Source organism: Mobula hypostoma, chromosome 30 (genome assembly GCF_963921235.1).
Source record: "Mobula hypostoma chromosome 30, sMobHyp1.1, whole genome shotgun sequence".
Classification (NCBI taxonomy): domain Eukaryota; kingdom Metazoa; phylum Chordata; class Chondrichthyes; order Myliobatiformes; family Myliobatidae; genus Mobula; species Mobula hypostoma.
Window position 1 is genome coordinate 9,695,717 of NC_086126.1, and position 27,819 is coordinate 9,723,535.

General features: G+C 46.5%; 1 protein-coding gene across 9 annotated transcripts in view; it reads right to left on the reverse strand.

The window, feature by feature from the left end:
- The window catches only part of LOC134339548 (spectrin beta chain, non-erythrocytic 1-like), a 509,093-nt gene that overhangs the window by 12,765 nt on the left and 468,509 nt on the right, over positions 1-27,819 (reverse strand). For 8 of the 9 annotated variants that reach the window (XM_063036164.1, XM_063036163.1, XM_063036170.1 and 5 more), the window contains 9 exons: positions 26,325-26,699; positions 23,649-23,893; positions 21,042-21,180; positions 19,579-19,663; positions 16,213-16,409; positions 9,023-9,174; positions 7,406-7,478; positions 6,082-6,138; positions 1,465-1,673 (listed from right to left, as the gene is read on the reverse strand). In XM_063036164.1, coding sequence (XP_062892234.1) covers positions 1,465-1,673; positions 6,082-6,138; positions 7,406-7,478; positions 9,023-9,174; positions 16,213-16,409; positions 19,579-19,663; positions 21,042-21,180; positions 23,649-23,893; positions 26,325-26,699 — 1,532 coding nt within the window. The remainder of the gene's footprint in view (positions 1-1,464; positions 1,674-6,081; positions 6,139-7,405; positions 7,479-9,022; positions 9,175-16,212; positions 16,410-19,578; positions 19,664-21,041; positions 21,181-23,648; positions 23,894-26,324; positions 26,700-27,819) is intronic. The other variant, XM_063036169.1, reaches the window with a different exon arrangement.

The following is a 27,819-nucleotide window of genomic DNA, read 5'->3' on the forward strand; positions in this document are numbered from 1 at the left end:
TTCTCAATAAAGGATCGAATGTACTTTCTTCGACTCTGGAGCTTCGTTACTTGTGGAACGCATTACAGCGTCAACACCCGCGCTTAGTCTCCAAGCAGTTTCAGCTTTATGTGAAAGTAACCACTCCGATTAGGTAAGATGCAACAAGAGATAATCAACAATATAATTCCAACGTGACTGGAGGAAAGAATTGGGTGGGGGGAGAGTGGTCAGAGGTAGAATTTTTTTAAATGATGGGTGCATGGAATGCCCTGCTGGGGTGGCGGTAAGGGAAGATACCTTAGGGGCATGTAGGAAACTTAGATAGGCACTTGAATAATAGAAAAATGGAGAGTTATGTGGGAGTTCCCACTGTTGTGCCGCAGATGTAAAGGGGGCTGAGAGTGGTGCAAGTTCTCCTGAAGACGTCAACCATCTCCTTTGCCTTGCTGACATTACGGAAGAGGTTATTTGCCTGGCACTGGGCCTTGAGCTCTTCCACCTCCTCTCTCTCTCTCTGTAGGCCGTCTCATCACTGATGGTGATGAACCTCACTTCTGTCGAGTCATTAGTGAACTTGATAACGCGATGGCTTGGGAGTTTGGCGATGTATTTGTGAGTGAGCAGAGTACACAGCAGTGGGATCAGCACACAGCCCTGGGGGGCACCGGTGTTGAACCTGAACGAAGTAAGCACCAAGGCTGCAAGGTGCAATTGACTACTACAGATATGAGAAATTTGCTGAATAGGCTGACGGTGGACAAGCTATTAAAGAATCTACAATCATAAGCATTACTCATTCCGATCTGGCACAAATATAAATTGGGAAAGAGGGCTCAACCATGGATTACAAAGGATATTACGAATAGTATTAGACTGAAAGAAGGGAAAAGTAAAAGTTTCAGTGGACCTGAGGGTAGGAAGCGAGAATGGAAAGGTTAAGAGGAGGGAAATGGGGTAAATGTACTGGGAACACAACAACGGACTATAAAAACTTCTTTCCGAGCACAGCAGTTATGTTTTGTAATTCCAAAACATAAAACTAATTGAAAGCTTAAAAAAAAGTGTTGAGAATGCACATCTTAGTTCTGTTTTTACTTTTAGTGAGGCACTTGCTTATGATGTGGTGGCGTGATGACGTATGCCATTCACATACTTTTACATACAATCCACAATAAATTATCTAAATGAACAAGAATGCTTAATCAAACAATATACTTACAATATTACTGAAATATTAAATACACAACAGACAGTGAAGGACAAAGCATAGAAGAAGTCACAGTCATCCATTGCAACCAAGTATCCCAGTTATGACTTGGACTTCCGAGGTCAAGAAAGTGGAACTGCCCCAGTGCAATAGCCTTTCCGCTTTAAAAACTCTGCTGCATAGGTTTCATTGTCATTGCTCGATACAATGGACATCCAACATTTCAGTTTGATCTATGCACACTCCAGCTAGTTTTACCATTACCGGTCTCGTACCTGCTGCTGGCTTTCTTGTTGTGTGATTCCCATTCATGCTTTCGACACAAAATGCCTTCCATTTGTACCGCCGCTGTGTCTTGTGCCTTGCTGACCTGGATACTGTCGGACTCGGGCCGTGGAGATGATTGCGGGGTCTTCTGAGCTGGAACACTCTCCTTCTTCGATTCCGTGCTTGTCCCGTTAACTGGTTCTGGTGCTTCAGAGACCTGGAATACAAGCCAAAAACATTTTACCCAGCGTCAGAAACGCTCCAGGAGCAATACTCTATGGTGATGATGCAATTATTCTCTCACTGTCCCTGTTGTCTCCTGAGCCTTAAAATTTTGTCTATCAGCACTCAAGTCATTTAACTATATACATGTTCACTGTCAGACAAGACGGTTCTCCGAACCAGGGTGTAAAGCACAATAGTACACATAACATACAAATAACACACAGTAACAAGGATAAAATCTACAGATGAATTATACATGAATAAACAAAGTAAAAGTGCATAAATTAAATATTGTCGGGTACAGAACAAATTAATCAGTGACACTTCGAATGCCATGCGACAGGGAGTTCAGAATCCTGATGGCCTGAGGGAAGAAACTGTTTCCCATCCTGACCGTTCTCGTCTTTGTGCATTGGAGTCTCCTGCCTGATGGTAGAAAGTCAAAGAGGATGCTGGATGGACGGGTGGGATCCTTGATAATACTAAGGGCCCTGCGTACACAGCGCTCCTGATAAATATCCCCGACGGACGGTAGGGAGACCCCTATGATCCTCTCGGCCATTCTCACAGTCCTTTGTAGGGACTTCCAGTCCGATGCTCGGCTGCCCCCAGACCAGATGGAGATGCAACTTGTCAGAACGCTCTCAATGGTGCTCCTGTAAAACGCAGTTAAGATCCAAACCCAAATTTAATCACTCCACTGCTGATCTCGGTAGGTGTCAACCCTCTAAAACTGGAATTCCTTCCTAAGCTCCTCTGCTTCCTTGCTGAAAATGCTCCTTAAAGCCTCTCTGAGCAGGCTTCTGGTCGTCTGATTATTTCCTTAAGTGGCTTTGCATTAGGAATAGTAACAAATAAAAATATACTGTGAACCTCCTTGATGTTTTTTGCTTCTGGACAAATAGAAATACAATTTGTTTTGATCCCAATGGCATACGTTTTTAAACTAATTGAAGGTACAAGGTAGCGTAAGCACCCAGCACATTCTGCACTGGCTGCAGAGCTTCAAATGTTATGTCGACTGCAATACATCCATCTGTTGGTTAGTTTTACCACAAGTTAAAAACAGTTTCTGCTAAGCTACTGGAATGGATAGGATCTTCAGGGAATGACTAACCTCTGCTGGGCACCTCATCAGGATCACAAAGCTGGCTGAGGGCAAGAGGCAGTGAGGCCTGCTCCCACTGTGTCAAATTATCAAATCAATTACAGTGAACATTGATTTTTCCAACATAGAATCACAGAAAAAGGCAGAGAGAAACATGGCTGAGATGGGCTCTTAACATATCTGATGAGGCCCTGAGGGCTCTCCTTCACCTTTTCTGCCCGGGCAACCTCATGCCTTCTGATTTCTTTCTTAAGCGTTTGCTTGCATTTCTTATACTCCTCAAGTACCTCATTTGTTCCTATGCACCTCCTTTTTTCTCTTACTTCAATATCTCTCGAAAACCAAGGTCCCATAAGCCTGTTATCCTTGCCTTTGGTTCTGACAAGCACATACAGGCTTCAGGCTCTCAAAATTTCACTTTGGAAGACCTCCCACTTACCAAGTTCACCTTTGCCAGAAAACAGCCTGTCCCAATCCACACTTGCCAGATCCTTTCTGATACCATCAAAATTGGCCTTTCTCCAATTTAGAATCGAGGACCAGACCTATCCTTTACCATGATTACCTTGAAACTAATGGGATTAAGATCACTAGATGCATAAACTTGTCACCTGCCTCGTCTTGATGCCTAATAGGAGGATCAAGTATTGCACACTCTCTCGTATTGATTAAGGAAACTTTCCTGAACATATTTGACAAACTTTATCCCATGTAGTCCTTTTACAGTATTAAAAGTCAGAGAAAACTACAGCACAAGAACTGCCGGTAACTTTTCTCCCCTTCCCTCTTCAATTCCTCACTTTGGCTTCTTACCTCGTCTCCTCACCTGCCCATCACCTCCTCCTCTCCTAACAAATTCTGTCTTCTTTTGCCTTTTCCACCTATCACCTCCCAGCTTCTTACTTCATTCTTCCCTCCCCCAGCCACCTGGCTTCACCTATCAACCTTCGAGCTAGCCTCCTTCCCCTGACCCCACCTTTTCATTCTGGCATCTTGCCCCCCCCCCCACCAATCCTTCTCAGTCCTGAAGAAGGGTCTTGGCCTGAAACGCCAATTGTTTATTCATTTCCATAGAAGCTGCCCCATCTGCTAAGTTCCTCCAGCATTTTGTGCATGTTATTCCTGATTTACAGCACCTGCAGAATCTCTTGTGTTATGAATTACAGTTATGTACAGTTTTTCACAATTTTGCCCCTGTAAATGCCTACAATAAAAAGAATATCAAGGTTTTAATTCTAATTTATCTTACAGCTCTTCCTTCACCTCAGACGGCTGAAGAAGTTTCGTATGGCCCCCCAGATTCTAAGAACTTTCTATAGGGGCACAATTGAGAGCATCCTGACTGGCTGCATCACTGCCTGGTATGGGAACTGTACTTCCCTTAATCGCAGGACCCTGCAGAGAGTGGTGCGGACAGCCCAGCGCATCTGTAGATGTGAACTTCCCACGATTCAGGACATTTACAAGGACAGGTGTGTAAAAAGGGCCCGAAGGATCATTGGGGACCGGAGTCACCCCAACCACAAACTGTTCCAGCTGCTACCATCCGGGAAACGGTACTGCAGCATAAAAGCCAGGACCAACAGGCTCCGGGACAGCTTCTTCCAGCAGGCCATCAGGCTGCTTAATTCATGCTGACACAATTGTATTTCTATGTTTCATTGACTATCTTGTTGTAACTTATAATATTTATTATAAATTACTATAATTGCACATTTGAACGGAGACGTAACAAAGATTTTTACTCCTCATGTGCTTGAAGGATGTAAGTAATAACGTCAATTCAATTCAAATACAGCCTGGTTACGGTCTCCTCCAGCCCTTCAGTCAACAAGCAACAATCCACTAAATTGAACTGAACCAAACTAAGCTGAACACTCCAAGGCTGTTTCAAGGACTCTGTGGATTGATGCTTTATATTCTGTGTGTTTTTTTTACTGTTTGTGCAATTTGTTCATTTTTTGCCCATTGGGTACTTAATGTTTTTCTTTGAACGAGCTCCACAGTGGCTCTTTGCTTCATGGGAAGACGAATCTCAGGGTTGTATACTGCACACATTTTGGAGCCTCTGATTCCAGGAGGAGATCAGAGGCCGAGTGTCTAGTGTGAGTGACTCACCTCCTGACACCCGAAAACACGTCCGACATCCATAAAACACAGGGAATGGGATAGGATTTACCTAGATCCATCAGCGCTGAGGAAGCTCAACATTGTCGAAGACAAAGAGCCAATCCACCACCTTAAACAATCATTCTCTCCACTGCAGTACGCCCAGCCTACAGAATACACTCAGCTAGGATATTCGATTAAGACATCACAAATCCACCAGCTCTGCCTTCAGGGCAGAGCAGGGCTTGAGACACAACAACATCACTTGCAGGCTTCCCTCCAAACCATCGTGACTTAGATAGGCACTCAGCGGCCACATTACTAGGTATACCTGCTCGTTAACGCAAATATCTCATTGGCCAATCATGTGGCAGCAACTCGATGCATAAAAGCATGCAGACATGGTCAGAACGGGGTAGAAATGTGATCTAAGTGACTTTGACCGTGGAATGATTGTTGGTGCCAGATGGGGTGGTTTGAGTATCTCAGAAACTGCTGATCTCCTGGGATTCTCACACACAATAGTCTCTACAGCAGGGGTTCCCAACATGGGGTCCACAGACCCCTCAGTTAATGGTAGGGGTCCACAGCATAAAAATAAAAGGCTAGGAACCAATCCCCCCACCCCCGACTCTAGAGTTTACAGAGAATGGTGCAAAGAACAAAAAATACATCTGGTGAGCAACGGTTCAGAGGGCAAAAATACCTTGCTAATGAGAGGTTAGAGGAGAATGACCAGGCTGGTTTAAGCTGACAGGAAGGCAACAATAACTCAACAGTGGGGTGCAGAAGTGCATCTCTGAACGTACAGCACATCGAACCTTGAAATCCATGGATCACAGCAACAGAAGATCTCCAACATACACTCAGGGTGCGTTGCTGGTGCTTTATCAATACTGGATCTAAATTCTAGACCTTCACCATGTAGACTGCAGTGGCTAAGAAAGCAATATGACAGTACCCTCTCAAAGGGTATTTGTGATGGCAGTACAGAGTCCCGAAAAGTGAAAGAGATTAAAGAAAATGAAAGCTTCATAATTGTAAAACCTCCAGAGAATTTAACTAGTCACCACTTCTTTTCTAAAATACCAGCCCAGTTAGCATTGCACGGGAATGTCATGTAAAGCACAGATAAAAGGGGAAAGAGAGGACAGGAAGTAGATGAGAAGAAGAAAGCACTTACTTTCACTGCCACACATGACAAGACATCATCTTTCAATGGTCTCGTCTCATCCAAAGGCTGAAAAGGAAGGAGGAGCATGCATGGTAACTAACAGAGTCATAGAGAAGAGCAGCACAGAAACAGGCCCTTCGGCCCATCTAGTCCACGCCGAACCATTTGAACTGCCTCCTCCCATCCACCTGCCCTCCATACCCCTACCATCCACGTACCTATCCAAACTTCTCTTCAACCTTGAAATCGAGCTCGCATGCACCACTTGCACAGGCAGCTCGCTCCGCACTCTCACCACCCTCTGAGTGAAGAAGTTTCCCCTCATGTTCCCCTTAAACCTGTCACTTTTCACCCTTAACCCATGACCTCTAGTTGTAGTCCCACCCAACCTCAGTGCAAAAAGCCTGCTTGCATTTACCCTATCTATACCCCACATAATTTTGTATAGCTGTCAAATCTCCTCTTAATTTTCTACGTTCTAAAGAATATTCAATCTTTACTTATAACTCAGGTCCTCCAGACCCGGCAACATCCTTGTAAATTTTCCCTGCACTCTTTCAACCTTGTTTACATCTTTCCTGTAGGTAGGTGACCAAAACAATACGATCGGGGCCCAATAAAACTGGTAAGCATCACCCCACATCAGGCTGGCAACTGCATCCATTGGCCACTTTATTAGGCACACCTGCTCGTTAATGCTAGGTATCTGATTAGCCAATTGTGTGGCAGCAGCTAAACATACAAAAGCATGCAGACATGGTCAAGAGGTTCAGACCAAACATCAGAATGGGGAAGAAACGTGATCTTGGTGACTTTTGACTGTAGGATTCCTGTTGGTGCCAGACAGGGTGGTTTGAGTATCTCAGAGACTGCTGACCTCCTGGGATTTTCACGCACAACAGTCTCTACAGTTCACAGAGAATGGTGCGAGAAGCAGAAAAAAAAAAAATCACCCAGTGAACGGTAGTTCTGTGCGCAAAAATGCTTTGTTTATGAGAGAGGTCAGAGGATAAGGGCCAGACTGGTTCAAACAGACAGGAAGGCAACAGTAACTCAAATAACCACACATTGCAACAGTGGTGTGTGGAAGATCATGGACATATACCTGGTGTCCACTTTGTGTACAGGAGGTGCTAAGTCTTAAAACTATATAATTGCCTTTTTAGGCTGAATTTCCAAACAGTAAAACGCCCCAGTATGCTTCCCAGATTAGTTACCAGTCAGGATTTTAACACCTAGGTGGATTCTGGGACAAGTGACTCAAATCTCAGACTAAGGGGCCTTTCAAGTGGTTATTGGATCTTAACTGGTCTCTCACGGCCTTAGGACTTACCTGGTGTGACTCTGTTTCTGGGTGCATCCCATTCTGAGCGACGGGCTCCACGTGGTTAACGATGTCACCATCCCTGTAAGTAACAAAAAAAAAAGCCATAACGCTAAATGAGCGTAATGTTTTGAAGAGTATGTCACAGAATTACTGAAGGCTTTGGTTACCACTCCATCTCTGGCACCTTTACAAACTTAAATGCTGTCTGAGCTTTAGGTGAGCCAACAGCCTATTCTCATTCTTTGAGGAGGGACGTGATTTAGCTGTTGGTCTGGACCACTTTTCCTCCCCAATGAAGGTCTCAAGGGAGATCATACAAAATCCTCCCTTATGTCAAGAAAGATTACTAACACATCAGTTTGAATTTGGACCCATATAGAAGAGAAAAGAAAACATCCCATCACATGCAGTGGCATGGTAGTGTAGTGGTTAGCACAACGCTTCATGGTACCAGCGGCCCGGGTTCAATTCCCGCCAATGTCTGTAAAGGGTTTGCACGTTCTTCCCCGTGACCGCGTGGGTTACCCACGGGTGCTCTGGCTCTGTGGCGAGCCTTGAAGGGCCGGAAGGGTCTATTCCGCGCTGTCTGCCAATAAGTAATTTAAAACACCTATTCAGTAAGATCATGACTGGTCTTTTATGCCATTGACACTTTCCTGCCTCGATTCCAAAGATCTATTGAGCTCAATCCTGAATACTATTAAAACACCAGTATCCCAGGATCGATTCTGCCACTGTGGGGAATTTACATGTTCTCCCACTGACCGCCTGTGTTTCTTCGGGGTGCCCCAGTTCCCCCACATTGCAAAGATGCATGGATGAATAGGTTAATTGGTCAATAGGTATAATTAGGTGGCATGGGTTCATTGGGCCAGAAGGACCTGTTCAAAGATTCAAAGCACATTTGTTATCAAAGGACGCAATAAATTATACACCTTGAAATTAATCTGCTTACGGGCAGCCACAGAGCAAGAAACCCGAATAACCCAATTAAGAAGTTTAATAAAAAAACAAAAACTCAGAGAGAGAGAAAACACACACATCGTGCAAACAGCAGAAGCAAGCCAACAGCATCCTGAACAGACTGAGTCACAAATGTGCTGGGTCTCTCAATAAAATAAATCAGATACCTAGGGGTCCCACATCCTCTTGGGTAGACAATTCTAAAGATCTGCTAGCATCTAAATGAAGGATTTCAGTCCTGGTGGCTAATTCCCTTACTGTGAGGCTGACTCTAGACGCTACAGTTTGAAGAAATGTCATTCCTGCGCCCATTTTGGTTTCAATGAAGTTTCCTCAAATTCTTCTCCTGGACAAGAACATCGCAGTAGCACAAACACGAGAAGATTTGCGGATGTTGGAAATCCAAAGCAATGCTGGGGGAGCTCAGCAGGCCAGGCAGCAACTACAGAAAAGAGTTAACAGCTGACATTTTGGGCCGAGTGTCCTGATGAAGGGTTTCAGCCCGAAACGTTGGCTGTTCACAATTCTCCATGAATGCTGCCCGGCCTGCTGAGTTCCTCCTGCTGTGTGTGTGCTGCAAATAGCAATGGCAGTCCACTGCACTTCATGCGCAGGGTACCCTTCCCGGCAGCTAAGTGCCTAATAGCTGCGTGCTGTTACCGTGACTGTTGATTCGGCTCTGCCTGATTTCCAGCCTCCTGGCTCTCCTCTGCTACCACGGAGATGTGTGGCGTTGGGGGCGACGGCGGCGGGGGTGGTTTTAATTTCCTCTCCTCCTCCTCCTGCTTACGGCGGATCTCTTGCTGTTCCAGCTGTAACAGAAGAGAGAATTGGCACCGGGTTTAATATCACCGGCACATGCTGTGAGATTTGTAGACTTTGCAGCAGCTGTACAATGCAATACATGATAATAGAGAAAAACTATGAATTATAGTAAATATATATATAAAACAGTCAAATAAGCAGTTCAAAAACAATGGGAAAAAAAGTAGTGAGGTAGTGTTCATGGGTTCAGTGTCCATTCAGAAATCAGATGGCAGAGGGGAAGAAGCTGTTCTCGTATCATTGAGTCATTGAGTGTGTGTCTTCAGGCTCCTGTACCTCCTTCCCGATGGTAGCAGTGAGAAGAGGACACGTGCTGGTGGATGGGGGTCCTTAATCACGGATGCCACCCTTTTGAAGCATCGCTCTTTGAAGGTGTCCTTCTATTCTGAGGCTGTGCCCTCTAGTCTTGGGACTCTCGAACTATAGGAAACTACACGTCCACTCTCTCGGCCTTTCAGTATTGAATAGGTTTCAGAATGAGAAACAGGTCTAATATCACCGGCACATGTTGTGAAATTTGCTGTCTTTGTAGCAGCAGTACAATGGAATACGTGATAACAGAGAAAAAAAAACTGTCAATTACATTTAAGTATACGTGTAAAATAGTTAAATTAAAATAGAAATTAAAAAGTAGTGAGGTAGTGTTCATGGGTTCAATGTCCATTCAGAAATCAGATGGCAGAGGGGAAGATTGCTATGATCTTGTAAACATCTCTCTAACCAGTGCAGCTCTTTGGCTGGCATTTATACTTTGATGTTGGCTTGTTTTGGCAGTCTCAGTGCATTCATTTGGAAATTGCTTCTTGCCTACACACCATGTGTTCTGGGAGAGATAATTTGGGCAGAACTGGAAGTTGGTGATTTTAGTTGAGCCTCGGGTCGTCAATCTGAACAGATCTGTCAAAAAAGTAAAAAAAAAAATCCAAGAAATTCCAGCCTCTTCTCACTGGAATTCGGCTGAATGAGGGGGGTGACCTCATTGAAGCCTATCGGATGTTGAAAGGCCTCGATAGAGTGGACGCGGAGAGGATGTTTCCCTATGGTGGGGGAGTCTAAGACCAGAGGACACAGCCTCAGAATAGAGGGGCGCCCTTTTCGAACGGAGATGAGGAGGAATTTCTTTAGCCAGAGAGTGCTGAATCCGCAGAATTCATTGCCACAGGTGGCTGTGGAGGCAAAGTTACTGGGTATATTTAAGGCAGAGCTTGATAAATTCTTCATTACTCAGGGCGTCAAATGTAATGGGGAGAAGTCAGGAGATCGAGATTGAGAGGGATGACGGGTCAACCATGATGAAATGGCGGAGCAGACTCGATGGGTCAAATGGCCTAACTCTGCTCCTATATCTTATGGTCTTGTAAGTCTTTAGACTTTAGATATTTGCAGGAGCAAACTAATAAGAAAAGGACATGCGTCATTAAAATGGCTCTGTTATCTATTTTTCTCTTTGTTACAAACAACTACCACAGTTACAAACACAAGAGATTCTGCAGATTTTGGTAACCTAGGCCGACACACACAAAATCTGGAGGAACTCTGCAGGTCGGGCAGCATCTATGGAGGGGAATAAACAGTGGACATTTTTGGGCTGAGACCCTGCATCGGGATTGGAAAAGGGGGAAGATACCCGATTAAGAAGGTGGGAAGGAGGGGGAAGACGTACAAGGTGAAGCCTAGGTGAGGGGGAAGGTGGGAGGGTAGATGAAGTAAGAAGCTGGGAGGTGATAGGTGGAAGAGGTAAAGGCCAGAAGGAGGAATGACAGTGGAGCATGGAGGAAAGGGAGGAGAGTGGGGTACCAGAGGGAGGTAATGGGCAAATGAGAAGAGAAGGCATATGGGGAACTGACAAAGTGAGACAGGGAGAAGGGTGAAATTACTGGACGTTGGAGAAATCAATGTTCATGCCATCAGGTTGGAGGCTATCCCTATCCGGACAGAATATGAGGTCTTGCTCCCCAATCTGAGTGTCGTCTCAATGTGGCAACAGAGGGGCCATGGACCGACATGGGAATGGTAGGTCGGACTGAAGTGGATGGCCACAGGGAAATCCTGCCTTCACACGTGTACGACTTAACAGTATTTCCTAAAGCAACAAAGTGCTGGAGGAACTGAGCAGGTCAAACAGTATCCATGGAAACAAATAAATAGTCGATGTTTCGGGCCGAGACCCTTCTTCAGGACTGAGATGCCAAGAGGGAAGACACCAGAATAAAAAGGTGAAGGGAAGGAGAGTAGCTGAAAGGTGACAGGTGAAGCCAGGTGGGTGGGAAAGGTCAAGGGCCGGAGAAGAAGGAATCTGATAGAAGAGGGAAGTGGACCTTAGGATAAAGGGAAAGGGTGGGGGGGGAACCCAGGGGAGGTGATAGCAGGTGAGGAGGTAAAAGGCCAGAGTGGGGAATAGAGGAAGAGGGGAAGGGGAAGTAGTTTTTTTTAAATCAGAAGGAGAAATCGTTATTCATGCCATCAGGTTGGAGGCTACCCAGACAGAATATAAGGTGTTGCTCCTCTAAATCTGTAATTTCCACTACAGAGGAACACAGCGGGTACACAGGAGCACCTTCCACTGTATAAACACGTCACATGGAAGCATATAATCTTTTCTTTGTCGTCTCCAGGTTTATATTGTGGAACTCCTCACCAATAGAAACGCTGTAGTTTGGAGAGAAAGGTTATTACCTGCTCTCCCAACGCAATTAGAGATGAGGAATAAATTCCTGCTTTGCTACAGGAACCAAGTAAACAAAACTTCTCAACTTGCACTCAGTGTCTGCTTTATTAGGTTCTTCCTGTAACTAATAAACTGGCCACTGCGTGGATGTCTGTGGTCTCCTGCTGCTTTAACCCATCTACTTCAACGTGTTGTGCGTTCAGATGCACATTGATGTTGTAACAGGTGGATATTTGAGTTACTGTCACCTTCCTGTCAGCTTGAACCAGTCCGGCCATTCTCCTCTGACCTCTCTCATTCACAAGGCATTTTCGCCCACAAAACTGCCGCTCACTGGATGTGTTTTGTTTTTCGCACCGTTCTCTATAAACTATAGAGACTGTTGTGTGTGAAAATCCCAGGAGATCAGCCATCTCTGAGATACTGAAACCACCCAGTCTGGCACCAATAATTATTCCATGGTCAAAGTCACTTAGGTCACATTTCTTCCCCTTTCTGGTGTTTGTTCTGAACAACAACTGAACCTCGTGACCATGTCTGCATGCGTTTATGGACTGAGTTGCTGCCACGTGATTGGCTGATTAGATATCTGCATTAATAAGCAGGTGTACCTAATAAAGTGCCCGCAGAATGTATGCGACGTTGACCGTGTAATGATTGTTGGTGCCAGATGGGGTGATTTGAGTATTTCAGAAACTGCTGATCTCCTAGAATTTTCACACACAGCACTCTCAAGAGTTTACAGAGAATGGTGCAGAAAACCATCCCGTGAGTGGTAGTTCTGTGGGCAATAAAGCCTTGTTAATGAGGTAGGTCAGAGGAGACTCCTACAAAATCCTACCTTGGCGCCTCACCGTGACGTAGGAGTGACAATGGTCGAACATCAGCGAAGTACAGCGGAAATTCGTTCTCTGGCAGGTCCAACCTAGCCATGAAGGTGATGTTCCATCAGCATACTACTAGATACTACTAGGTCTAGTAGTAGGATCGCGGCTAGCTAAGTCAAGGAGGCGAGCATGCCTTTGCTACTTTGTAGGTTATGCCTCTTCAGGCAAGGGCTGCACCCAACGAGGACGCCCGCAGCAGGGCATCTGATGGTGTATGTTGCAGATGAATCCAAAAGGGTCAATTTAGACCACTTAGAAGAGTGGGCTGAAAGATGGCAGATGAAGTTTAATGCTGATAAATGTGAGGTGCTACGTTTTGGTAGGACTAATCAAAATAGGACATACATGGTAAATGGTAGGGCATTGAAGAATGCAGTAGAACAGAGGGATCTAGGAATAATGGTGCATAGTTCCCTGAAGGTGGAATCTCATGTGGATAGGATGGTGAAGAAAGCTTTTGGTATGCTGGCCTTTATAAATCAGAGCAATGAGTATAGGAGTTGGGATGTGATGTTGAAATTGTACAAGGCATTGATAAGGCCAAATTTGGAGTATTGTGTACAGTTCTGGTCACCGAATTATAGGAAAGATGTCAATAAAATTGAGAGAGTACAGAGGAGATTTACTAAAGTATTACCTGGGTTTCATCTCCTAAGATACAGAGAAAGGCTGAACAAGTTAGGTCTTCATTCTTTGGAGCGTAGAAGGTTGAGGGGGGACTTGATAGAGGTATTTAAAATTATGAGGGTGATTGATAGAGTTGACGTGCATAGGCTTTTTCCATTGAGAGTGGGGGAGATTCAAACAAGAGGACATGAGTTGAGAGTTAAAGGGCAAAAGTTTAGGCGTAAAACATGAGGGGGAACTTCTTTACTCAAGAGAGTGGTAGCTGTGTGGAACGAGCTTCCAGCAGAAGTGGTTGAGGCAGGTTCGATGTTGTCATTTAAAGTTAAATTGGATAGATATATGGACAGGAGAGGAATGGAGGGTTATGGGCTGAGTGCAGGTCAGTGGGACTAGTTGAGAGTGAGAGTTTGGCACGGACTAGAAGGGCCGAGATGGCCTGTTTCGGTGCTGTAATTGTTATATGGTTATTTGGTACAGCCACCTTGGTGGCATGCGGAGGAACCAGAGTGCTGGTCAGTGGATGGCATCACTAGACTAGTTAGTTGTCACTGCAGGGGCAGCTTCCTTATCCGCTAAGTCTGTTCCACTCCTATGTACCACTTAGCATCAGATCTGGAAGCCCAGAGAGACTGTACAGTGGGGACACGACACTGTCTGTCTGATTACTGTGCAAGGCGTGAAAAACAGTCAACGTCGAAATCGACGGACAGCCGAAGAAGAGAGACAGAGGAGACGGGATCAAGATGACAGGAAGGCGACAGTAACTCAAATAACCACACACTGAAACAGCATCTCTGAATGCACAACACGTTGAAACTTGGAAGTGGATGGGCTACAGCAGAGAAAGTCCAGGGTAGATATGCCCAATATCAGAGGACATGCTTTGAAGGTGAGAGGGGGCAGGTTCAAAGGGTAAGTTTTTTACTCAGAGAGTGATGGATGCCTGGAATGTGCTGGTATAGTGGTAGAGGCAAATACATTCGAGGCTTTTAAGAGATGTTTGGATAGGTACATGGGTGTAAGGAAGATGGAGGGATATGGACATTGTGTAGGTGGGAGGGATGAGTGTTTGGGGGCTTTTTGATTTACTTTGTAGCTGGTTCGGCATAATACTGTGGGGTTCCTATGCTGTACTGTTCTATGACCACAAACACAGAACTCTTTTTAGCCTCTTTATTAGCTACCTCCTGCACCCAGACTGGGCACCGAGTATGTGTTTAACAATGGCAGAAGTGGAAACAGCATTTCAAGTGAGGGTTGCTGGATAGACGAATTAACGGCCCCTTGTTTGAACTTCTTGTGCAAGTTAGCCAGTCTGGGCTGGGATAAAGAAAAGTGAGAAGGCTGGGAAAATAAGACATTGGCCTGGAAAACGAAAATATTAGCTCTTGCACCCGTTTATCTCGATAAACGTGTGAGAAACTGGGGGATGCAATCCACATTCTGACTAAGCAGAATCAGAACCAGGTTTAACACCACCGGTATGAGTCGTGAAATTTGTTAACTCTGCTGCAGCAGTGCACTGCAATACATGATAAATGGAGAAAACTGAAATTACAGGAAGTAGATATTTAATAGTTAAATTAAACAAGTAGTGCAAAAACAGAAATAAAAAAAAAAGTAGAGAGGTACTGTTCATGGGTTCGATGTCCATTCAGAAATCAGATGGCAGAGGGGAAGAAGCTGTTCCTGAATCGTTGCGCGGGTGCCTTCAGGCTTCTGTACCTCCTTCCTGGTGGTAGCAATGAGAAGGTCCTGGGTGATGATGGACTTCGCCTTGTTGAGGCACCGATCCTTGAAGATGTCCTGGATACTACGGAAGCTGGTACCCGTGATGGAGCTGACTAATGGCTGATTTGTACTTGCGCATACGGGCTACGCCACAGGCCTGATTTATACTTTTGCGTAGCCCTACGCCGTGGCGAGCATGCGTAGTTGTGCCTGCGTCGCTCTGCGATTCACCGCCAAAACGCTAGTTGGCGGTGGGGTTTCTATGCCACTGTGTTGAGTTTCTTCGTGAGAGACATGGACGAGGAAATGCATTCCAAACATTTTCGGATGTCGGCAGGTAGATTTGACAACTTGGTTCATCGTCACCAACCAACTATTTCGCATCAGTGTACATGGTGGAGAAAAGCAACTGGAAATGCGTATGAGGAAATGCGATGCTACCAAGCAGACCAATCACAGTTGTTGCAATCTGCGTCGCTGCGGCACGTGTTACATTTTTGTGGAGGTGCACGTCACCCTACAGCGTAGGGTACACGGTACCTACGGCGTATATTTGACGCACAGGTATAAGTCAGCCTTTAGTTTACAACTCTCTGCAACTTATTTCAACGCCGTGCAGTAGCTTCTCCCCGCCACCCCCCTTGCCCTATACCAGACGGTGATGTAGCCAGTCAGAATGCTCTCCAGGGCAGTTTGATGCCATTCCCAAGTCCCGGGCGGAGCGTGTGAAGGCATGGGATGGGGGGCGGGGTAGATAGCGGGCTGGGTTACAACTTAGGAGAAGACTCTAAACTTACAAAGGAGACTGTTAGGGCAAACACAGGGGAAAATGTTCTGGTTGTGCAGATCGTGATCAGCTTATGCAACTGTGAAGCTTCCTTCCACAGAGAATGCTGAGAATTTAGAACCCATTCTCACACGCTCACACGGCGAAAGAGTGGAAAATACCTAAGCTCCATTCATAAGCGCACACACACACACACACACACACACACACACAAAGGAGGAAGTTTAATGCCAAGAGGTGGAAAGAGACTGGTGCGGTCAATCAGCACTGGAACAGAGCTGTGGTGCCAAACAGAGCCATTTCTAGCACGTAACACTGCACTTACTGTTGTCAGTTTCTCCAGGGCCATGAACCGCTCATCCCAAGCCGCGGCTGCCTTCTCGAACCCTTCGTGCCGCTTGATGAGGTTCTCGGCATCGTCTACGCTGCTTCCGACTTCCGCTGCTCTGACGTACGGCTCCTGACTCGCCAGCCAGGCCTCCGCGACGGCTGCGTCTCGTCCGAACTGGAGCACTTCCATCACTGGGGAGGAGAGCAGGGAGAATGTACTATAAAGAGCGCACGACATGGGAACAGGACCAGAATATAAAAGCAAGGAATGAAATGTCGAGGCTTTACAAAGCGCCAGTGAGGCCTCACTTGGAGTATTGTGAGCACCTGTGGGCCCCTTATCTTAGAAAAGATGTGTCGACACTGAAGAGGGTTCACAGAAATGATTCCAGGATTGAATAGTTTGTCACATGAAGAGCCTCTGGTGGCTCTGGGCTTGTATTCACTAGAATTCAGAAGAAAGAGGGGTGACCTCATTGAAACCTATCGAATTGTGAAAGGCCTCAATAGAGTGGATGTGGAGAGGATGATTCCTGTGGTGGGGGAGTTGAAGACCAGAGGACACAGCCTCAGAACAGAGGGGCATCCTTTTAGAACGGAGACGAGCAGGAATTTCTTCAGCCAGAGTGGTGAATGTGGTGAATTCATTGCCACAGGTAGCTGTGGAGGCCATCTTTATGTATATTTAGGGTAGAGACTGATAGATTCTTCATTGGTCAGGGCATGAAGGGATGCAGGGATACAGGGAGAGGTCAGCCATGATGAACAAACTCATTCGTAAGGCCAGTGATGTTGTGGGGATGGAACTGGACTCTGTTACGGTGGTGTCTGAAAAGAGGATGCTGTCCAAGTTGCATGCCATCTTGGACAATGTCTCCCATCCACTACATAATGTACTGGGTGGGCACAGGAGTACATTCAGCCAGAGACTCATTCCATCGAGATGCAACACAGAGCGTCATAGGAAGTCATTCCTGCCTGTGGCCATCACACTTTACAACTCCTCCCTTGGAGGGTCAGACACCCTGAGCCAATAGGCTGGTCCTGGACTTATTTCATAATTTACATATTACTATTTAACTATTTATGGTTCTATTACTATTTATTATTTATGGTGCAACTGTAATGAAAACCAATTTCCCCCGGGATCAATAAAGTATGACTATGAAATGGTGGAGCAGACTCGATTGACCAAATATGGCCTAATTCTGATCCTATATTTCATTGTCTTATGGTTTAAGTAGGTTATAAGTCCTCTCGGGCATCCCCGTAGACCTGTGAAGGAAGAATTTCTTTAGCAAGAGGGTGGTGGATCTGTGGAATTCATTGCATAAATCCATCCATGTGTTTATGATGGACTTCCCTCCCACAATCACATTATCTTCTGCTATTAAGGAAGCTCCAGCTTTCAGAATCCGTAAGCATTTCAAGCAAGGTATACAATGGCTAATACCGGGGGGGCATAATTTTAAGGTGTTGGGAGGAAGGCATGTGGGGGGTGGGTGGGAGAGTGTCAGAGAGTGGGGGGTGGGTGGAACACCCTGCTAGGGGCAGATATCTTAGGGGCATTTAACAGACTCTTAGATAGGCACACGGATGAAAGAAAAATGGAGGGCTGTGTGAGGGGGAAGGGTTAGATTGATCATGGGAGTATTAGAATCAGAATTAGGCTTACTATCACCGGCATATGTCATGAAATTTGTTAACTTCGCAGCAGCAGTACAATGTAATACATAATAAGACAGAAAAAAAACACACATTACAGAAAGTATATAAAATAGTTAATTAAATAAAATAGAAACAAAGAAAGCAGTGAGGTAGTGTTCACGGTCTCAATGTCCATACAGAAATCAGACAGCAGAGGGTAAGAAGCTGTTTCTGAATCATTGAGTGCATGTCTTCAGGCTTCTGTACCTCCTCCGATGGTAGCAATGAGAAGAGGGCATGTCCTGGGTGATGGGGGTCTTTACTGGGGGACAACCGACATTAGTAGGCTAAAGGATCAGCACAGTGTTGTGGGCTGAAGGGTCTGTTAAATCCTTCAACGATGAATCGAAGTTTCTTTCCGTGAATTGTGGTATATGGGGCAGCAATGACCATTTATTTAGCATTTGGCTGTTTTTATACGAGGCCGAGTTGCTAGCTCGACGCTCAACCCAGCACGGGTGAAAAGGAGACGGCCGGATTCGAACCTGGAACCACTCGCCTCGAAGCCCACCGGCCGGCTTTCAATGATGAATACCACTCGCATATTTAAAGCCGCCACTACCAGCCTAATGCTTACTGATCCGGCAGATTTCCCCCCAGTCTCTGCCCCCGTACAAGTGAAGCAGCCGCATCACCCATGACTGTTCCACAACCTTCTCCCCAAACGAGCGTAACTGGCCCGGCCTCCAAGCAGAATGCCTGCATTTTAGAAGTCACATTCTTGCTTGGTCAACTGCACGGCTGATATTATAAATAATACCAGCAAGAAGGAGAGCCTGTCCGTCCCCGAGTCCGGGGGAGGCTCGGAAGAGCGACACAGAAGATCAGAACAGTGGTCTGCCCAGCCTCGTTGATGCCGGCGAACGGGAGCCTGTCTGAGATACAGGCATGCTGGGTTAAGGATAGTTGTTTTTAATGGACTCTAGATCAAGGTCTCTTTTTTTGGGGGGGGGGGGCTTTTGTTATTGCATGCATGACGGGGGGGTGATGTCGGAGCTCTTGCTGGTGCAAGTGGGGAGAGGGGGAGGGTCGATGCTTCTGCTGCTACTTGTGTGTGGGGGGGAGCTTTGGGGTGCTGATGTTTCTGTCATACATTCATTCTTTGGGTTTCTTTCTGTTTTGTGGATGTCTGTGAAGAGTAAGAATTTCAGACTGTAAACACAAAATAATCTGTAGATGCTGGGGTCAAAGCAACACTCACAACACACTGAAGGAACTCAGCAGGTCGGGCAGCATCTGTGGAAACGACCAGTCAACGTTTCCACGGATTCTGCCCGACCTGCTGAGTTCCTCCAGTGTGTTGTGAGTGAGAATTTCAGACTGCATACTGTATACATTCACTGATCTTAAAACTGAACCTTTGAACCATTTAATTTGCATGAAGCAGGGCTTCAGGGGTGATTGTCTTTAGGTTAATATCAGCGAAAACTGGGATCAGAGCAGGAATGGTGTGGTGGCATAAAGCACTGAGTGAACCACACAACTAACGTAACTAGCATTTCATACGTTACATTGGCTTCTAGTGACAAGGGAAGTTTTGTCCTCAGGAATTGCTGATTTTTCAATATTAGCAACACGCAACGCAGACGGCAAGGCGCGAAGGCCTGCTACTCTCTGGCGGAAGTTTTCACCGGCGTAGATGAACAATTCTCACCAAGCTGCAGCCAGTCTTCCTTCTCCTTCCATTTGTCATTGACTTCTTTCCTCCTTTCCTGGAGCTGCGATAACTTCTCCGCAATCTAGCACGAGAGTCCAAAGTAAATTTTTGAAAAGTTATTCAGCCGCATTGCGTCCCCTTTGTGCTGCACCACCCAGCAATCCCCCGATCTCAACCCCAGCCTAATCACCAATTAACCAAAGACCCGTACTTTGGAATGGGGGAGGAAACCGGATCACCCGGGAGAAACCCACCCCATCACAGGGAGAACCAGCCAACTCCTTATATTTTATTATCAAAGCGCATATAGATCATCATTTACTACCCTGAGGTTCATTTCCTTGCAGGCATTCACAGCATAACAAGGAAATACTATAGAAAAACTGCACAGAAAAGACTGCCAACTAGTGTGAAAAAGACAATCTGTGCAAATACAAGAAGAATAAATTAAGTAAATAAATAATATTGAGAAGATAAAGTAAAAACTTCTAGATCCCGTATTGGATCCATGCATTTTTAGATTTATGAGAGTTTTTCCTCTCATAAAATAGATGAAAAAGCCTTCTTGCTTCAGGGAGGCAAACATGGTTATAATGTAATCACCAGTAAAAGGTTATTGAAGTAAACAATATACCATCGGAAAGCAAGACACACAAAATGCTGGAGGGACCCAGCAGGGCAGGTAGCATCTGTGGAAATGAATGAACAGTCAACATCTTGGGCTGAGACCCTTCTTCGGGACTGGGAAGGAAGAGGAGAAGTCGGAGTAAGGTGGTGGAAGGGAGGGGAGGAAGATGTACACGGTGACAGGGGAAACCAGGAGGGGGTGAGGGGTAAAGTAAAGAGATAGGAAGTTATACACGCGTGCACACACACACACACAAAATGCCGGAGGAACTCAGCAGGCCAGGCAGCACCTATGGAAAACAGTACAGTCGATGTTTCGGGCTGAGACCCAAGAGATAAAGGGCTGAAAAAGAGGGGCATCTGATAGGAGAGGACAGGAGACCATGGAAGAATGGGAAGGGGGAGGAGCACCAGAGGGAGGTGATGGGCAGGGAAGGGAAATGGGAATGGGGAACGGTGAAGGAGGGAAAGTGGGTGCTGTGAGAGTCGGTGGGCTTATAAAAGATATCAGTCATTGAGATGGAGACAGAGAGATCGAGAAAGGGGAGGGGAGGTATAGGGAATGGACCACGTGAATTTGAGGGCAGGGTGGAAGTGGGAGGCAAAGTTGATGAAATCGATGAGCTCAGCACGGGTACAGGAAGCAGCAGCAATGCACTTGTCGATGGAGCGTAGGATGAGTTGGGGAGCGATGCCGGTGTAGGCTTGGAACGGTACCATCGCAGACACCGATTAGTATTTCTGTACTAATAGCAGGCATTTGGAATCAGCTAGTTAAAACAGGGTCATTCTCAGGTGAATAATTAGACTAAATGTACGAAGGATGATCCTACCTCATCCGAAGCGTAGTGGTTCTTGGCTAGAAGTGCATTGCCCATCTCAATGCTTGCAGTAAAGCTGTCATCCCGGGCATCGATTTCTGACTTGATCCCCTGATGGTTCTTTATGGTCAGATCCGCAGAAGAGACGTCCCTGCAAGGGGAGAGTGTAGAGATTCAGCGGTGGCCCAGAGAATGAAAGCGTTGCGCCCGGCTGTTTCGCACAGACTGGAGCCAGAGATGCTCGAACCTTTAACAAAGGACCACCGGGGAAGAGGCTACGCACGCCAGGACCACTAGACTCAAAAATAGTTACGACTCGTCAGGCTGATCAATACCTTCACCCTTTAACCCACCGCATGCATCACCCACCCCTCTCCACACACCCTCACCCCCTTCCCTCTCGCTGCCATTTACGCTTTACACCTCACACCTACACTGACACACTCACTAACCTACAGTTTGCGCATGTGCCTTTCTGCTACCTAGAAGAGTTCCTCTTGCCAAGAGTCACCTTGTCACTTTATCAGTTCCTGTCAAGAGCCTCCCTACCATCCATCGGGGACATTTATCAGGAGTCCTACACACACAGGGCCCTTAGTATGATCAAGGATCCCACCCAGCCATCCATGAGACGTCAGAGCAGAATTAGGCCACTCGGCCCATCGAGTCTGCTCTGCCATTCAATCATGGCTGATCCTTTTCTCCCCTCCCCAGCCTTCTCCCTGTAACTTTTGATGTCATGTCCGATCAAGAACCGATCAAGCTCTGCCTTAAATACACCCGATGACCTGGCCCTCATAGCTGCCTGTGGTAATAACTTCCACAAATTCACCACCCTCTGGCTAAGGAAATTTCTCCGCATCTCCGTTTTAAATGGATGCCTCTCTGTCCTGAGGCTGTGCCCTCTTGTCCGAGAAACATCCTTTCCACATCTACTCTACTCTATGTCTTTTAACATTCGAAAGGATTCAATGAGATCCCTCTCATCCTTCTAAATTCCAGCGAGTACAGACCCAGAGCCATCAAACGTTGCTCTCATTTCCAGAATCACCCTTGTGAAACTCCTCTGAACCCTTTCCAATGCCAACACATCTTTTCTTAAGAGATGAGGAGCCCCAAAACTGTTCACAATACTCAAGGCGAGGCCACACCAGTTCCTTATAAAGCCTCAGTATCACATCTTGCTCTTGTATTCAAGACCTCCTGAAAAGAATGCTAACATTGCATTTGTCTTCTTGACCACCGACTCTACCTGCAAGTTAACCTTCAGGTTGTGCTGCACTAGGGCCTCCCAAGTCCCTTTGCATCTCAGATTTTTGGATTCTCTCCCTGTTTCGAAAATAGTCCGCACATTTATTTCTACTACCAAAGTGCATGACCATGCATTTTCCAACTTTGTATTTCATTTGCCACTTTCTTGCCCATTCTCTTCATCTAAGTCCTTCTGCATCCTCAACACGACCTGCCCCCTCTGCCAATCTTCGGATCATCTGCAAACCTGGCAACAAAGCCATCTATTCCATCATTGATATACAGTGTAAAAAGAAGCGATACTATGTGTGCTGAGTCTGTACATTGTCCCTGTGGCCTTGTGGATTTCAGCTCGTGCTTTGGTTTCCTCCGTGACCTTCAGGCTAGCAGAGGGAAGGAGCGCCTTACGCCTCCTTTGGTAGGGACGTCGACTCCAAGAAGTCAAAAACGACAGTTATGCTTTAACATACACTGAGCATGGCTCCCCCAGGCCCCGCAATCTTATCCAAGAGCCAAGTCCGCACAACTTGAGCTGTCTCTCGACACCCACAATCCCGTCTGGGGATGCAGGTAGGAGGTACCTGTATGAGCTGCTGCTCCACACCCTCCACTTCCTTGCCCTTGTCCACCATCCCGACATGCCATAGCAATCAGTCTTTCCACCTGGAGGTGAGGGAGGTCCCCAGTGGAAGCCCCTTTCCGAGGGAGTTCTTCCCATGCACCTTGGGGATCTGGGGTGGAGGCTGCTGCATAGAGCGGTGCCCTGCACTAAGTTCTTTAGTTTGTACACGGATCTCCCAGCCGCGTGTCACTTCTGCGGGCTGGAGGAGACCGTGTACCATAGGTACCTGGAGTGTGTGAGGCTGCAGTCCCTTTTTGCATATCTGCGTGGGCTGCTTCTCGTCTTCTGGTTACACTTTAGCCACAATTCTGCACGGTCATCCAGTAAGGAGGGGGGCATGGAGGGATGAGGACGTCCTTGTCAACTTGCTCCTGGGGCTGGCGAAAACAGCCATCCGTGGGTCTTGGAAACGTGTGGTGGGAGGATCTCCCCAGGCAGACTGCCTGGCAATGTTTAGGGGGTATGTTCATGCCCGGGTAAATATTGAGAAGGGACACGCGCAGTCCACGGCAACCACAGAGGCGTTCTGGGACTGTTGGCTCCGCGGGGGGTTATTGCAATCATTGACAGAGATGGAAACATTTTAGTTTAATGTGTATTGTCTATTTGAAGTGAAGTAATAGTGTTAGTCACTGGTTTGTATATATTGTAGCACTAAATTTATAATAAAGATACTTGGATATTAAAAAAAAATAGAAGAAATGGTCCAATGCCCACCCCCGCTCCAAGGACGAGATTAGAGATACCTTGGTTTCTCCTGAGCGTCCATTTGCCTGGTGACATCATCCATCCAGAGCATCAGGGCTCGGACCAGGTTGAAGAAGCGGAACTTCTCCACCGAGTCCGACAGCATCTGCTTGCGCCCCTTGCTGGCGTTGAGGAGAGCATTCCAGGCGTCCACGACGTTATCCTCGTGCTGCTGGATGTCCTCTGCCTTCTCGCCGGCATACGCCGACCGCAAATGAGAAGCGTCGTCCTGTACCTGCTTCACCTGCGTTGCCACAAGGGAAAACATCGGGTGGTCAGCAGCACAACTAAACAAACGAGGATAACACTCAGTGGCCGCTCTTACTAGGTATGGGTGTGGTCTTCTGCTGCTGTAGACCGCTCCTTCAAGATTCAACATATACGTTCACAGATACTCTTCTGCACATCACTGTTGTAACACGTAGTTATCTGAGTTACTGTCGCCTTCCTGTCAGCTTGAACCAATCTGGCCATTCTCCTCTGACCTCTCTCATTAACACACAACTGTTGCTCACCTGATGTATTTTTTTTTGTTTTCACACCATTCTCCGTAAACTCTAGAGACTGTTGTGTGTGAAAGTCCCAGGAGATCAGCGGTTTCTGAGATACTCAAACCACCCCGTCTGGCACCCACAACCATTCCACCGTCAAAGTCAGTTAGGTCACATTCTTTTCCCATTCTGATGTTTGGACTGAACAACAACTTGACCACGACTACATGCAGTTATGCCCTGAGCTGCTGCCATATTGACTGGCTGACTGGATATCTGCATTAACGAACAGGCGTACCTAACAGAGCAGCCACTGAGTGTATAGTACTACAACTTCTTTAAAGGGCCAGCCTTCAAGATATTTTCAAAGGCATATCTCAACATCAAAACACAATGAGCACAATGTTCTCCTTGAAACAAAGGTTAATAGACCTTGAAGCAACAGACACAAAATGCTGGAGGGATTCAGCAAGTCAGGCAGCATCTATAGAGGGAGAATAAACAGTGGATGTTTCGGGCTCAGTATTTAATTATTATTTTCTTCTTCTATATTATGTATTGCATTGAATTGCTGCTGCTATGTTAACAAATTTCACGGCACATGCCGTTGATAATAAAACTGGGGGGGGGGGGGTTCTGATTCTGACTGACTAGGTCTGATGAGATCAGGAGATCCTAAAAGAGTTGGACTAGGTCATCCTGGATTTAGAAAGGATAAACAGAGGGCAGCTCGTCCCAACCGCAGTTTCTTCAAGGATCAGGAGATCACGAATGAAAAGAGAATGTAAAACTGTACAGGGAGTTGCAAAGAAGAATGAGGAAGCGAGTGGCTACGATCTGGAAAACCTTGCCCGTAAAAGATGATTGTGACAGAGGGGGTCTGCCACAGGTAATTTCTTCTCCCTCCCCCCCTCAACCCCACCACTAGTAGCCCTGTAACTCTCATTACCCTGTGGCCAGTGCCATTGTTATGTTTATCAGGTGCACGTGCAGTATGGATGCTTTTGTTCGTACTTGCATACTCCAGGACCATAGCAAGCTCGGTTGCATCCTGTTTCAGGGAGGGGACCCGACTGATGGGCGGGGTGTCGTTTAAAAATAAAATAGAGATGTCAGTTTACGCGGGCACGTAATCCGTGCTGGCTCAGTGGACGAGCTCATTTTGGGGGTTGGGGGACGAGTGCCGGACCCAGAAAGATGACCGATTTGGTCGCGCAATGTCATTGTGATCTTATTGTGCTGCGCAGTAAGCACCTTTGCACTGAATATCCCATGGTGGCTTGCCGTCTGATCTTTAAAGTCCGCACCTTCATAAGGGAACTCGGCCCTCTCCAAAACCCAACGGCGTGACAACGTTGAAAAAAGCTGATTGGGGTTTTCAAAATATAGTTGGGCAGAGAACTGAAGGAAATAACCAAAAGAACCCCTGGGGGAAGAGTGAGATATTATGCCTGCTGGGATTCTTTGACAAGGAACTGGCTTAAACTGAGTGCCCTTCTTCTCTGTCATAGTTTTCTGAATCCAAAATCTTAGAAGTAACAGCTCTGTCTTCTTCCTTTTGCACCCAAAGGTATCAGGAGCTCAGAATGGCCTAAGAAAGGAATGTGTTGGCATTAGAGTGGGTCCAGAAGTTCATGAGAATGATCCCAGGAATGAGAGGGTTAATGTATGAGGAGCATTTGGCGGCTTGGGGCCCGTACTCGCTGTAGTTTAGAAGAATGAGGGGGAATCTCATTGAAATCTATTGAAAGGCTCAGATGAGAGTGGAAGTGGAGAGGGTGTTTTCTACAGGGCGGGAGTCTAGGACCAGAGGGCACAGCCTCAGAATAGAGGGGGCGTCCTTTTAGAACAGAGATGAGGGGGAATTTGTTAGGCCAGAGGGTGGTGAATCTATGGAATTCGTTGCCACAGGCGGTTGTGGAGGTCAAATCATTGGGTACATTTAAAGCAGAGGTTGATAGGAATGTTAGTTAGCAAGGTTAGAGGGAGAAGGCGGGAGAATAGGGTTGAGAGGGATAATAAATCAGCCATGATGGAATGGCAGAACAAGCCTGATGGGCCAAATGGCTCTTATGTCTTAATGTCTAAATGCGTAGGAGTCAGATAGAAGTGGACAGAAGCAGGTCTGGAGGGAGAACAGCAAGGCACAGAGTAAACGAGGGAAGGAATATTTTCAACCCTGACCTGTGCGCTCAGTGCCTGAATGTCATGTTCGTACGTGGTGTGCATTCGGTGCATCCTCTCGACCGTGTTCAGATCCCGGCCCATTTCCTCGGGAAGCTGCTTCTCCTTCTCCTGGATGCGGTCAAGGGTCTCCCTGGCGTCGTGGTAGAAACTGTGCAGCTCATACGAGGCCGCCAGCATCTGGGTCCGGGTGTCGATGAGCTCCAGGAGGTCAGCCCAGGCTTCGTTCAGCCCGTCCTTCCACTCCGCAATGGTGGCGTTCTCCGAGTGGCCCAGGTCAATCTGCTCGTCGGCCATTCGATTCACCGAGTCCACGCGCTCCTGCCCGATGCTGCTGGTGTCGCGGGCAAACTCGCGGAATTTATCCCGCAGCATCTAGACACAGGAGGAGAAGAATCAGTCTTGCATAATAATGGCGAGGGGGATGGTAATACAAAAATAGATTATGGCAGTACATTCTGGCTGATGGAAATTTAAAACCTTTTCCGGGTTTTAAATCCCTGATTTATGGACACCCCATCCATATAAATTTTTAAAAAAGTTAAAGTCTGTCCTGAGTATTGAGGCCCATCAGACCGGTGCTTATGCCAGTTTCTATGGTGTGAAGCGACTGAGAGTACGAGATTCCTCCCCGGACAGGACGCCAGTCTATTGCAAGGTTAACCCCCAGCATTTGCCGGTACCCATTTTCAGCTGGGTGGACTGTGGAGCAGTGTGTGGTTAAGTGCCTTGCTCAATGACACAACACGCTGCCTTGGCCGAGACTCGAACCCACGACCTTCAGATCGTGAGCCCAATGCCCTAACCACTTGGTCACGCGCCACACCATCTATATAAATAAGCTGCCATAAATATCGAATTCAAATCAAAACCAGCTTGAGAAAGATCTTGTTTACGTGTAACTCAAGGGATTCTGCAAATCTGCACACACACTAAATGCTGGAGGGACTCAACAGGCCAGGTAGCATCTATGGAAATGAATAAAGAATCGACTTTTTGGGCCCAGACCCTTCTTCAGGACTGAAAAAGGGGTAAGATTCACCTATCACCTTCTTGATACCCTCCATGCCCTCCTCCCACCCTTTTTTAAAAAATTCTTCCCCCTTCCTTTCCAGTCCTGAAGATGGGACTCATCCTGAAATGTCGACTGCTTATTCATCTCTGTGGAAGCTGACTGGCCTGCTGAGTTCCTCCAGCACTTTGTGCGTGTTGCTCTGGATTTCCAGCATTTGCAGACTTCCTCGTGTTTAGAATCTGCAGAGGATGGGAAATCCAGAGCAAGCTTTCATGTTTCTGTCAGAGCTGCTTATATTTCCTTGCAGTAATCAGACACCATTGTGTCTTAAGAACACAAGCCCCCTGTTTTATGATGGGAGGCCACTTGAGAGAATTTCTTTTATAAACTGACAAGCAATCGCTTATTGATAACTTGTGTAATGATACTCTACTGCACAATGTAACATCCTCTTGTACTACAAGCCCAGAGAAGGCAGCC